Source organism: Sorex araneus, chromosome 8 (assembly GCF_027595985.1).
Source record: "Sorex araneus isolate mSorAra2 chromosome 8, mSorAra2.pri, whole genome shotgun sequence".
NCBI lineage: Eukaryota > Metazoa > Chordata > Mammalia > Eulipotyphla > Soricidae > Sorex > Sorex araneus.
The window spans coordinates 10,054,191-10,066,936 of NC_073309.1; the positions used below are offsets into that span (position 1 = coordinate 10,054,191).

General features: G+C 53.6%; 1 protein-coding gene across 3 annotated transcripts in view; it reads right to left on the reverse strand.

Annotated features, from left to right (window-relative positions):
• The window catches only part of ZFHX3 (zinc finger homeobox 3), a 234,169-nt gene that overhangs the window by 2,068 nt on the left and 219,355 nt on the right, over positions 1-12,746 (reverse strand). For all 3 annotated transcript variants that reach the window (XM_055144986.1, XM_055144983.1, XM_055144985.1), the window contains 2 exons: positions 10,961-11,063; positions 4,122-9,599 (listed from right to left, as the gene is read on the reverse strand). In XM_055144986.1, coding sequence (XP_055000961.1) covers positions 4,122-9,599; positions 10,961-11,063 — 5,581 coding nt within the window. The remainder of the gene's footprint in view (positions 1-4,121; positions 9,600-10,960; positions 11,064-12,746) is intronic.

The window sequence follows — 12,746 nt, forward strand, 5'->3', positions numbered from 1 at the left end:
GGCACCGCTCCGGGCTCACGGGACACAGGTTTGTATTCCACTTGGGACCCTGACCTACGTCAGCCTCTGGATGGCCTCTTTCGGCTATGAAACGGCTAACGCCTTCTTGCCCAACGTGCCACATGGACGGACTGGTAATCTCTCTCTCTGCTGGCTCCCAGCTACCGTGCACACCACCCAGTGCAGCCAGTCTGGAGGCGTCCAAACTAGCCGTCTTCTGCTCGGACCCATTTGAACCAGCCTCCATCCACGTTCTCGAGATGGAGTATAGTCAAGAGCTACCCCCAGAGGTTGTCCAGGAGGGAGGGAACAGGAAAGAAAGCAAAGGCAAGAAGCCTGGCAGATTCCAGGGCCCCGTGAGCATCCTAACAGGCCCTGCCTGTGCTCGTCTCGGGGGTCTCCACTGCGGTAGCTGAAAGTGGGCCTTTGGAGGGAGGGAGAAGAGAAGGACGAGAGACAGGCCATCCAAAGGAAAAGCTCTGCTGCCTCTCACTCAGGATGTCTGCTCCAGGGAATCTAGAGAAAATGTCACCTGCTGACAAGCACCGAGAGCTAAGGCTGCAGCCACAGGTACAGGAAGTGGAAAGAACCAGGTTCGGAAACGGAACAGTCCAAGGTGCTGGTGCCACCAATTCCTAAGACATCACACTCATGGATATCCCCCACTATGGCTCCTGGATGGCAGAGATTCTTAAGAGGACACCAAGCCCACCCGGGGCAGAGCTCTACGCGTCAGTAACACCCTCGGGTTCCATCTGCCACTACCTCGAGAGGCCTCTACCAGCCAGAGCCTCACGTGGTCCCTGACCCACAGCCGTCTCCTGGTTTCAGCCTTTTGTTCCAGGGTGGCAGACGCCAATGTTGCTTCTGGTAGTTTAATTGCAGTGGTAGGGAAGGACAGCATCATGGGGGGGAGGGGGGAAGGAAGGGGGGAGGGCCAGAGAGTCCTGGATGATGGAGTTGAGACGATTTCACAGAAAGAAGCTTTACCTGTCTTTGCCACGCCCAAGAAACGGGCCAGCATAAGATCAACGGATGCCAAAAATGCAAAATCAGAACTCCTAGAGCCTCTTCTTGTGTTTTGTTTTGGAGCCACACCTGGCGAATACTCAGGGGTTCCCCGTGGTTCTGCATTCAGGAATCACTTCTGGCAGGGCTCAGGGGACCATATGGGATGCTGGTCATCCACAAGCAAGGCAAAGTGCCGTATCTGCTGTACTATTGCTCCGGCCCCTCCTATAGCCACTTAATGTTTCATTTGTGCCACATTCTGCCAGGAAGATGGAGCAGGGCTTTCTATAATGTGACACTGTTTTCAGGAGAGAAAACACTGAAGCTCAGACCTGGGTGATGGTAACGTTGATTCCTACCATAAACAGGCCATCAAACTGCACTTACCAACCCTCAGATTCCAGATGGAAAGAATAAGGTCGCCTCCAATTGCCCATCCCAGAAAAACACCAGGAGCACTCAGATATCCAAAAAGAAAGCTTCATTCAGCATCATATAGCATCACTAATTTACTCTTTCAAAGCATCAGAAGGCGTTCACTGAGTCATCCAGTTTCCTTACTGTGTGTTAGGGACCAAAAACGGGTGTGTCTGATTCTTACAAAACTCCCTTAAGTCTCTGGGCTAACCTGACACTGACAAGGTGGAGACAAACTTAGAAATTCTACACCTGGAACTTGTTCTTGCAGACTAGCCCCATGGAACAGCAGGTCTACCTGACATTTTAGGTTTGAGTCAAAGCTAAAGACCAACATGATCAGGAAGGAAAGTTTTAGAGATTCCTCCAACCCCCAGTCCTCTGACCCCTTTCACCTCATCCCACTGGCTTTAGATTTTCAGGAAACAGATTAAGATAAGACAGCCTCAAGCTTTCTGCATGTTGAACTGAGTGTCCACATGACAGTCCTGCCCCCTGCTCTTCACCCTTCATGTGATACAATCGGTGAGTTTATTCTCCACAATTCTCCATGATCTGATCTGCAAGATCAGAACCAAGCAAGGCTCCCTGTGTGGACATCTCATCTGACTCCTGGAAGCAGATGGATTTGGGATGGACTGTGGCTGACACACAGATGCCATGTCACCTTGGGCCCACGAGCTGACTTCCCAGAACCTCAGCCTTCCACGATCGACAGGTGTAGGGATTAACTTAAAGGTCATATGGAGAGAATTTCCCATGGGGTCTGGCCTATAATACATGCTCAATAAACACAAGTTCTCTCCCTCCCATTCCAGATCCAGTGCTCCTGGGAGCTGCCATCTAGTCAGGTGGTGATCTCAGGGGCATGCGTGGCTGCTTTCAATAATGAAAAGCGAGTTTCCTCTCTTGAGTCGACTCGGAGTGGTCAGAACCTGAGCAGCACTAAACATATACCTGTTGACTGACTGGCTCATACTGGGTGTTGTGGAAGGAGCACTTAGCACTGGGAGCCCGGAGGCCTGGGTGGGGGCTCTGGCTCCGCCCTAGCTTGCTGAATGGTCTTGACCTCTCTGGGCCTCAGTTTTCTCATCTGTAAAACAAGGGGAATAGATCAGACATTCTGATTCTAATTTCTTCACATTATTATGAAATGTTGGGCTTTCCCAAGCCCCTTTCTCAAGGTTCTGGGCTGCAAGCCAGGGTAATTTAGTGTCTGGCCACTTTGCACAGCGTCTCTATATACAGATATGTAAACATAGATATATGTATAAAGAAGCAGCAAAGTGTGTCTGTGTGTTTGGGAATTTGGGGGTGGGGTGTGTGTGTAGTTGAGCCACATCTGGTGGTGCTCAGGAGTGACCCTGGCAGTGCTCAAGGGTCAGGATGTGGTGCTAGGGTGTTTGAAACCAGGTTAGTGGGATGCAAAACAAGTGCCTTAACCCCTGTACTATCACTCCAGCCCCTCCTGGTTTACACTGAGCCAGTTTCCACATCAATTCTGTGACGCCACTTGTCAACACAAGTAGCACACAATTGTCAACACAGTGTACCGACTTCTTCAATTTAGTATTTCCATTTTCATTCTTCTCTTCCAATAAGGGACCAGAACCAGAAATGCAAACCCCAGGTTAGTCTTTTGGAAATCAGTGCCAGAACCCTAAGTCCTGGGATCCATTCAACCAGAAACCAGCGCACTCTTGGGAAGAAACAGACTGAACTGCACCAACCCCTGGGGCCAAGGTGGCATTCTGCAGGGCTCCCTCTGGAGAGTGTGTGCCACACAACGCGGGCCGTCAGAGAGACCTGCTGACTCGGGCCTAAGTCTCACAGCATTGTGAAGGTTAACTCAGGAGAAGGATGAGGACAGAGGAGGAGGACTGGGCACAGGAGATACACAGAAAGAACTGCCGACGGGAAATGAAGCGGTGACCAGACATCTCTAAAAAATGACCATTAACATTTCTATCTGGAGGACTAACACACACACACACACACACACACACACACACACACACACACACACACAAACCCCAACATTCAGAACCACATTGCCCAGTGCAAGATCCCTCATCAGTGCGATCAGTTCTCATTGGAAACTAAAGCAGCCACTGCTGCTGAGGCAGATAAAGAATCCCAGGCATACTAATCCCACATATAAGCACTTCTTCCTAGTAGGAGTCCTCCTGCCAGAGTGGCTCTTTAAAAAGGGACACAAGGATCGCAAGCGAATGCTCTTGAACCTAGTTCCATGGTTCAGAATTAACATAGTTCCGATGAGCTAGGGGGTGGTTCAGAATTAACTAGGAAATTCAAATATCTCCGACACCTACGTGGGATGGGCAATTCCACAAAGACTAACGGAAGGGACTTTGATGGAGCGCTCACTATTGGAAACATCCCAGAATCCCTTAGGCCGGGACCCTCACCATGCTTACCTGGAACACACAGTCTATTTATAAAGGCATGAGAATGGTTTCTGAGAACACTATGCTAACCAGCAAGGCCTGGCCCTGCACTAGGCAAACAAGAACGCTGTCTGCCACAGCGCTCGGGGGACTCAGTGGAAAGGACCCGCTGTGCTTTGGGCAGAGGACTAGAATGGGAAACATCGGCCTGGCCCAACCCTCAGTGGCAGCCAGCTAGCCGGGCAGCTACATAACCCTCCAAGAATCACCTGGAACAAAACCCACCTGTGTTGGATGGAGTAAAACCCGGCAAGGAGGGGCTGTTGAGGCCAGGGAGCAACACGGGAGGAATGCCCTGGAGCGCTGGGTATGCGGTGGGAAGGTTAAGAGCCTGAAGGGGGGCGTTGTCAAACATCCCTTGCTGCTGAGCTGCCAGTCCGAGGACCTCATTGGCCTTTTTAATCCGGTCCAACTCTTGCTGAGCCATCAATTGGCGTACAGTGGCTGGGTCAAAGTACTCTTTTTCCTTGTCCAACTGGCTTCCAATGGTGTCTTTAACTTTGGAGATATGCTGTTGGGAAAAGATATGGTCACGTACAGACAGCCGCGCGCTGTACTTGATGCCACACAAAGTGCACTCTGTTTTGGGTCCCTCGTAACTTGTTTGGTTTATACCAAAATGCTTGGCCATGCTTAGCTTGGACTTCTTTTCCTTTGCCCGGGCATTCTGGAACCAGACCTGAACGACTCTCTTTGGCAGTCCAATGTCATTGCCCAGGACCTCACACTCTAGCATGGTGGGTGTCCTGTAGTCATTGAAGCATGACTTGAGGACCTTTAGCTGCAGATTGGTCATTTGAGTGCGAAAACGTTTCTGCCCAGGCCGATCCCCACTGTCTCCAGATTTGCCCGCCGACCCACTCGCCCCAGGACTCGGGGAGCAGGGGTCTGCCAGGCTCGAGGTTTCACTGTAGTCCACTGTACCTTCATTGTCATATTCCTTGCTATAGAAGCTCGGGGCCGGGCTGACCAGACCGGAAGACAGCCGATCTTCGTACTCAGACATTGCCATCATGGCCGCTTTGGTCAGGCCTTCATTGGGCCCAGAAGAGGATTTGGTTTCCGTCGCTATTCCTGTTGCACTGTCGTTATCTGCATTGCCCTCGTCTCCTGTGGTGGTGTCTGTGATTGCCGTGTTGACAGAGGAACAGTCGTCATTGTCCAGCTTGGTTTGGTCAAAGTTGAGATTAACCGAGGACATCGAGGGGCTTTCAAAGTCTTCGATTCCTTCCACTTTGATAGAAGAAGGGCTCAGGAGAGTTCTGGGGGACAACTCCATGGTCTTACTCACAGGCGACAGGGGCACACCTTGACCGTCACTACTGCTTGGGGGGAGGTGGGAAAAGCCAGTTCCATCAAAAATGTCCCCTTTCATCTGGAGTCCCCCGTCACAGTCCAGGAGCATTGCAGACAGCGTGAGGTTGTAGCCAGCTCTCTTGGCTTCGTGCCAGTGCCGGGACCGGATATGAGCCTCCAGGGCGGTCTTGGCTTTGAAGAGCGCGCGGCAGAAGGGGCATCTCCTGTGGGCCTGGGCGGGGCCCACGGCCCGGAACTGCCCTTTCCGTTCCCGGGCTCGTGTGTTCTGAAACCAGACCTGCACCACGCGTTTCTTCAAGCCCACCTCGTGCGCAATGTGGTCCAGCATCTTCCGGGTCGGGTTGGAGTCCAGCAGATACTTCTGGTAGAGAATCTCCAGCTGCTCCGGTGTGATCGTCGTCCTCAGGCGCTTGTCTCGCTGAGGTTCCTCGCCTCCCGTGCTGCTGTCGTTCTCGCCCGGGCTGGCACTGGCCTTCTCCTCCAGCTTCCTCTTCAGAGTGTTCATCGTGGAGGTGGGCGTGGAAGGAGAGGTGGCCGAGCTGGCTGGGATCTGAGGTATGGCCCCAGAGAGCAGCTGGCTAGCCAGCAGCGGGTTACTCGGGTCAAAGAGCATGAAAGGCATATCCAGGGACCTGTCCAGGAACTGAGGGTGGATGAACTGGTTCTGCGCACTCAGGAAGTGAAGCTGCTGATGCTCCTGCCAGTGCTCGAACGACGGGAAGGCCAGCTTGCACTGGTCACACTGGTAGGGGATTAGCTGAGGAGGTAGGTTGGCCAACTGCTGAGGCGTTGACGTGTGGAGGGGCTTGAGGGGGAGGTGGGAGAGCTGGGATGGGCTGGGGCTCGACTGGGGCAGGGGGCACTGAGGCGGCGGGGCCTGTGGAGGCGGCTGCGGTAGGGAGGGCGGGGACGTCAGCTGGGGGAGCTTCTGCTGAGCCGCGTTTGCCTTCTGCTCAGGCTGGTCTTGCTGCGCCAGCTCTGCCTTTGGTTGGCCTTGCTTTTCTTGGGTTTGGGTTGGCTGTGCACCGGGAGGGTCAGCCTGCTTTGGTTTCTCGTCGCTCGCCTCGGATTTCGCACTGAAGACGGCCAGTTCCTCGGCTTCCGCCGTGAGCTGCAAGAAGGCGGAAGAAGCGGTGTTGGCTGAGGGTGCCGGGGCGCTGTAAGCCTGTGAAGGCATGGGAGTGCTACAGGAGGAGCTGGTGGGCGTCAGCATTTCCAGGGCGTCCATGGAGTCCTCGTTCTGGCTGTCGTCCTGCCCCTCCTCGTCCTCGTCCTTGTAACAGAGCTTCTTCTGGTGCTTGATGAGGTCGAAGATGCGCTGGAAGACCAGGCTGCATTTCTTACACTGGTAGTTCAGGTTGCTCGTTCGGATGTACCGGTCGTTCGTGAGCTCACGCCGCTCCCCATCTTTGCCCTCTCCCTGGTTCTCGTAATTTTTCCTGGCCTTCTGCCGGGCATTCTGAAACCACACCACGATGACGCGGGTCGGCAGGTTCAGAAGATTAGAGAGTTGCTCAAATTCGTCATCCTTGGGGTACGCGTTGGCGTCAAAGAAGTCCTGAAGCACCCTCAGCTGGTAGTCGGTGAACCTGGTCCTCGACGATCTCTTGCTGCCCCAGTACTCCTGCTTCTGGGGCTCGGGCGAGGGCGGCCGGGAGTCGATCTTGAGCTCCTCCAGGCTGGTGATGGGAGGGTTGCTGAAGTTGTACGGGGAGTCCTTGTTGCGCTGCCGCTCCTTGAAGAGGGTGTTTCGGAACCAGTGCTTGATGACCTTCTGGGGCAGGCCGGACTTGTCCGCCATCTCTTTGATCTGCTCTTCGCTGGGGGAGTTGTTGATGTCAAAATACTGCCGCAGGACGCGGAGCTGGTCATCCGTGATCCTGGTGCGTGGCCTCTTGTTCTGCTGCTGGAGCAGGCTGGGGTTGAGCTGATGCTGGTACAGCTGCGCCAGGTCCGCGGGCAGAGGCTCCATGGGCCCCAGCTGAGGGGGCAGCTGAGCGGGCAGCGTCTGCAGTGGCATCGTCTGCATCATCAGCGGCGAGAAGATGGGCAGCTCCATGGGCATGGAGAGCTGGGTGAGCGGGACGGAGGGCTGGGCGGGTGCGATGGTGGGCGAGGTGATTGGGGGCGCCGAGGCGGGCACGGCTGGCGTGGAAGCTGGCTGCGGGGGCGCTGTGGGCAGTGGGGGGGGAGGGGGCGGCGGGGGAGGCGGCGGCGGCGGCTCCGGGGTCTGGGGCCTCAGGGGGTACAGTTTGTCATAGTGTTCCCGGTACTGTTTGGCGAACCTCTCCAGCTGCTTGAAGGGAAAGTAGTTCTGGTGCACGTGCTCCTGGTGACTCTTCAGAATCAGGATGTTGGAGAACAGCTTGCCACAGGAGTCGCACTCGAGCTTTTCCAGACTCTCCCCCTGCTCCGTCTTCCCGTTCTTCTTCTGGACCTTCTGCTTGTTCTCGTTGTACTGGATGACCAGCTCGAAGCCAAAGTTCTCCAGCAAGGCCTTGGTGGCATTGCCCCTGGCGTCCGAGGCAATGCGCGGAGGGAGCATGGCGGCCTCCGAGCCCGTCCCCGCCGCCAGCTCCTTCTTCTCTTTGCCCTTCACGGCATCCGGCAGTGGCTCTTTCGGCCCCGCGCCGCCTTCCCCGCCGTCGGCGCCGTCCCTCTCTCTCGGGCCCTCCTTGTCCTTGTCTTTGATGACCAGCTTGTTCTTCTTCTCGGAGTGCGGGCTGGGCTGCAGGAGGGCAGCGTGGGCCTGGGGCAGTGGCAGCTGGCTCTGCTGCGGCGGCGGCTGCTGCTGCAGGAGCTGCGGGTGGCTCTGCTGCGGGAGCTGCACCTGCGCCTTCAGGTCCTCCAGCAGGCCCGGGCCCGTCCCGGTCAGCGTCAGGGCGCCGCTGGTCACGGGCAGGCTCACCTCGGGGTTCAGCTGGAACTCGGCGCTGGGGATGTAGAAGGGGAACAGGAGGTGCTGCTGCTGCTGCAGCTGCAGCAGCGTCTCCGTGGTCATGGGGAAGTGGGGGAGGAGCGTGGGGTTGAAGAGCTGGGACTGGATCAGGGCGGCCTGCTGCTGCAGCTCCTGCTGCAGGTGCGCCTGGACCTGAGCCTGCGCCTGGGCCAGCGTCTGCGCCTGCTGCTGCTGCTGCTGCTGCTGTTGCTGCTGCTGCTGCTGCTGCTGTTGCTGCTGCTGCTGCTGCCGGGATGCAATCATATCCGCCAGCTTCTTCCGGTTGGCCTCCTTAGGCTCCGAAGGGGAAGAGATGTTGGCGCCGAGGGGATTCCCCAGGGCCGGCATCCCCCCGGTTTCCGTGGGCGCCTGGCTCAGTAAGCCGGAGCTGGCAGCCAGGCCGGCGCTGCTGGGATTGGCGGTGGTGAAGGTGTTGCCGCCACTGGTGCTCACGGGGCTGGGCGTGGAGGAGCTCAGGGAGATGCTGCCGCTGTTCCCGGTGCCGTTGCTGCTGCCACTCGCAGCCTCCAGCTTGGCCGCCCGGGCTTTGGTTTGGTGCAGCACCGACCTCATGTGAATCTCCAGAGTGGAGCTCTGGCTGTAGGCCACGTTGCAAGTGTTACACTTAAAAGGCTTGTTGTCGGGGCTGCTGGTGGGTTCCGGCTGACCAGTGGCCGACTCCTGAAGGGCTCTCTTCAGCTTATGCAAGTGGGAGACGGAGTTGTAGTGCACGAGAAGGATGTTCTTCTGAGTGAAAGATTCTTTGCAGACGGTACACTTGTAAGGACGAGAAGGGTCTAGGAATTTTTCCATGGTAAAGTTGGGGCCTTTTCTGAAAGGTAAAGCTCTCTTTGGCTCTGAGCCCGAGTCTTCCTGCACCGACCCAGCGTCGCTACCCGTTGGGCTCTGCTTGTCCTCCAAGTCACTCTCTTCCTCCTTGTCTTCCTCAACAATTATGGTGTGGTCCTCCGCCAGGGTGGGGTCTCCCATGGCCAGGAGATCCCCGTTGGCCAGCAGGCCGCCGTAAAGCTGCTGAATGTCGGCCTCGCTCAGCTCCAGGTGGCTCGTCTCGAGGTGTTTTTTCAGAGCCTGGAAAGTTCGGAAACTGCGCTGGCAGAGACAGCACATGGTGGCGGCTCGGATCACGTGGTACTGAGAGTGGAGCTGCAGCTTCTCGATGGTCTTGAAGGCCAGGCTGCACTGGTTACAGCGGTACTTGTACACGTGGCGGTCGGACACGGGCAGCTGAGGTCTCTTGGCGTGCACCTCGTTGAAGTGCGTCTGAAGAGCAGCGGAGGTTTTGAAGACCTGGTTGCACCCCTTCTTCCAGCAGAGGAAGCCCGCGTCCTCTCTCACAGCGCCTGACTCCGCAGCAGAAGGTTTCAAATCCCCAGCGTGCTCGGTGCTCGCCGATGGTAAGATGTTCTTGGCCAGGTCCTCTGAGGCCTCTGCGAACACATAAACAAACCAAGGCTTGACCGAGGGTAAAGAAGGCACCGACCGAGAATCCTGTCACAGCCACCAGCTTCCCCACCTTAGGATGGTGGATCCGGACTTTACTAGCTGTGTCTGGTTAGTCACTCCCTATGTCAGGTGCACCCGAACTGACATTAAAAAGAGGAAAATGTTTCCAATCACAATATGCCTGGATCACATCCCAGATCTGACTTGGAGCAATGTCTGACTGCTGGATTTAGAATCCTCAGTTTCACCAGCACTGATGGGAAGCTGACTGACCTCACACTGGATTTCCCTTTGACTTTTGTCTTTTGTTTCTTTAGGGATTTAGGCCACACCCAGCAGTTCTCAGGGATCGCTCCTAGGGGGCTCAGATGTGGTGCTGGGTTTTGGCTGTGTGCAAGGCAAACCCGCTGTATTACCACTCCAGCCCTGACTTTTGTTTTTTATATAAAAATGTTCTTAATACAAGGGATCTGAACATCTAAGTTAAATGCTGTCCTAAAAATAAGGAAAAATTTATGAGATGTGATACGTGTTGTATTTAAGTTTAAAGACATACAATTTTAAGGATTCATAAAAGTTCTTGTAAAATGTTTTCTTCATTTGCATTCAATAAGCAGTGCAATTAAAATATATTAAAATTCTTTTCTATGGTGAGATGATCATATGGCACTCTTTCTGGTCAGTCATTCGGCGACTTATATAAAAATCAAACCACCAGGGGAAAAAAAAGATGAGGGGGAGTAGTATGGTCCAACTTAAATCAGGAATTTATAAAAGCTGGAAGATGTAGGGGTGCCTCATAAATGGAGGTGTCCTAGGACCAGTGGTGTCCCTGTCTACTGCAGGGTCCATTCCAGCTGTACCTCCAGGCTACATCCAAGTCAATTCCAGAAGACGGAGATGTGCAGAAGCAGATCTGGAAATCCAGTGCCCTGGAGTCATCCATGCACTCCACCAGTGCCTAATAATTCTGTTGTTAAGTGTTTAACAACTTAGGATGGTGGATCCGGACTTTACTAGCTGTGTCTGGTTAGTCACTCCCTAAATACATATACTCCAAGAGGGCATGTATGTGCTCACCCCAGTACGACTGGTTCTCACCTGACTCTCACTTCACACCCATGCTTTTCCCGACATGGGTCCATGGTGATAAAGCAGCTTGAAAATCAGTTTTAGGACAGATAACTATAAGAACCAGAGTATAAAATAGCTGATGAGAGTGGCCTTCGCCTGCCAATCACTTACAGTCAGTTGAGGACTCTGAGCAACCCCCGCCCTAGGAAAATCCTGGCCTCAGATCTCAGGGTTTCCCCTCCCCGGGACCCAGGAGGACGATGAGACTAACCGGGCTGTTTTCCCGCCTCCTCCACACTGGCATTCCCGTCTCGGTCTGGACCGGCAACAGGGAGGAACATGCTGCTGGGCATCACCATTTCCGGGGTGGTCACCTGCGAAGCAAGCGGCAGAGGCACAGGGAGCGTCACACGGAGGGGAAAGAACCACGAAGCAGGGACACGTGCCCGAAGCATTTAATAAGCAACATTAGCCGTCACTAGTGTAAAGCCGAGGTGTCGCTTGCCATAGCTCACTGAAGATTCATGTTTATTAGACAAAGCTCACATCAGTCAAAAGTGTTTCTACGGTTACATTCTGGACATAATTAGCAGTGCACACTTGAAGAATAATCTTATTATTAATATTTTTCCTTTATGCAGAATTTTGACTTTGATCACTGACAATGTTTTGTCATGGGCTGTGAAACTTCTTGTGCAACCAATTAGGTAGATAAGTTGAAAGGCCCACCTTAAGCTGCTGAAAACATAATAAGGGCCCTAATTAAATCATACCTAGTAAAGTACACTGTAATCTTGAAGCAGGGAGCATTGTGGTACTGTTTTCAAAATGTATTCAGGCAAGAAGAGGTGGGGAGTAAGAGCAAAGGAAAGGGGAAGGAGAAGAGAAGAGAACAAAGGGAAGGCTGGGGACACGCAGACATGTCGCGGATTTTTCTAGGAAACCACACTTTGCAACCCTTCACAAGCTGAGATCAAGTGCCAACAAGATTTCTTATGAGTCAGTTAAGCCAGGAGTCTTTTCCTGAGGTAGCTAACAGCAGATGGAACCTCTGGCCAGTGTCTCAGCCACACGGAGGTTGCCCCGTATAATCTCTTCCAAAAGGGCAGCCCCCTCCTTGACCACGGTCACGGATTCTTAATGCAGCAATTTCAGAATAAGCATGGATTGAAATAGTTCCAATTTTAGGTCAGGTCCTCAGACACTTGTCCAGGCCTCCCTGCCCCCTAGCCAGGGGCTTGTCCCAACACGTCATCATTTGTTCTTTGCTAATGCGATGCGTGGTCTCGTTGTCAACAGTCCGCATAAGGGCGAGCAGTGCTTCACTTCAACGGAAGCAGCCTCCCTTTGCCCACCTTAGGGTGCAAAGGAAGGTGCTGGACAACAACATTCCAAATGGGTTAGAAACGGTCTCTGGTGGGACAGGAACAGAAACGCCAGCCACCACTGATTTTTCTCCACGGTGCCCAGCCCTGCCCTCTTCCCATTGGGCACTGTGCTCCTAGCACCACACACTACTCAGTGTGGTAACACTGTCATGGGCGACAACCTTAGATTTGCTGTAAATGTAGAGCACCTAGATTGCTATTGGAAATAAGATGATATTTTATGTATTTATTTTTTTAATAATGTAGGAATACTGCTATTTGTTCAGCCATTGATTAAGCTGATTGAATTGAGCATAAATGCCACATTATTTTTTTTTTCATTGTATCACTGTGAGATAGAGTTACAAAGCTTTCATGTTTGAGATTCAGCCATACAATGATGGAGCACCCATCCCTCCACCAGAGCACATTTTCCACCACCCACATCCCAGTCCTCACCCTGCCTCTATGGCAGACAATATCCCCAACACTCTCTCTCTCATTTTGGGCATTATGTTTTGCTTGAAACTTCTCACCACCATTCAAGCCTACCTGCCAGCGGCAGATGAAATGATATTTTCGATAAATTACCATTACTTTGTCATAGCTATGTAGCGGTCACACCAATAGTGCTCAGGTCTAGGGCCTGGCATGGCAGGTGGGTGATTGGGGGGCATGGGGTGAGGCCGG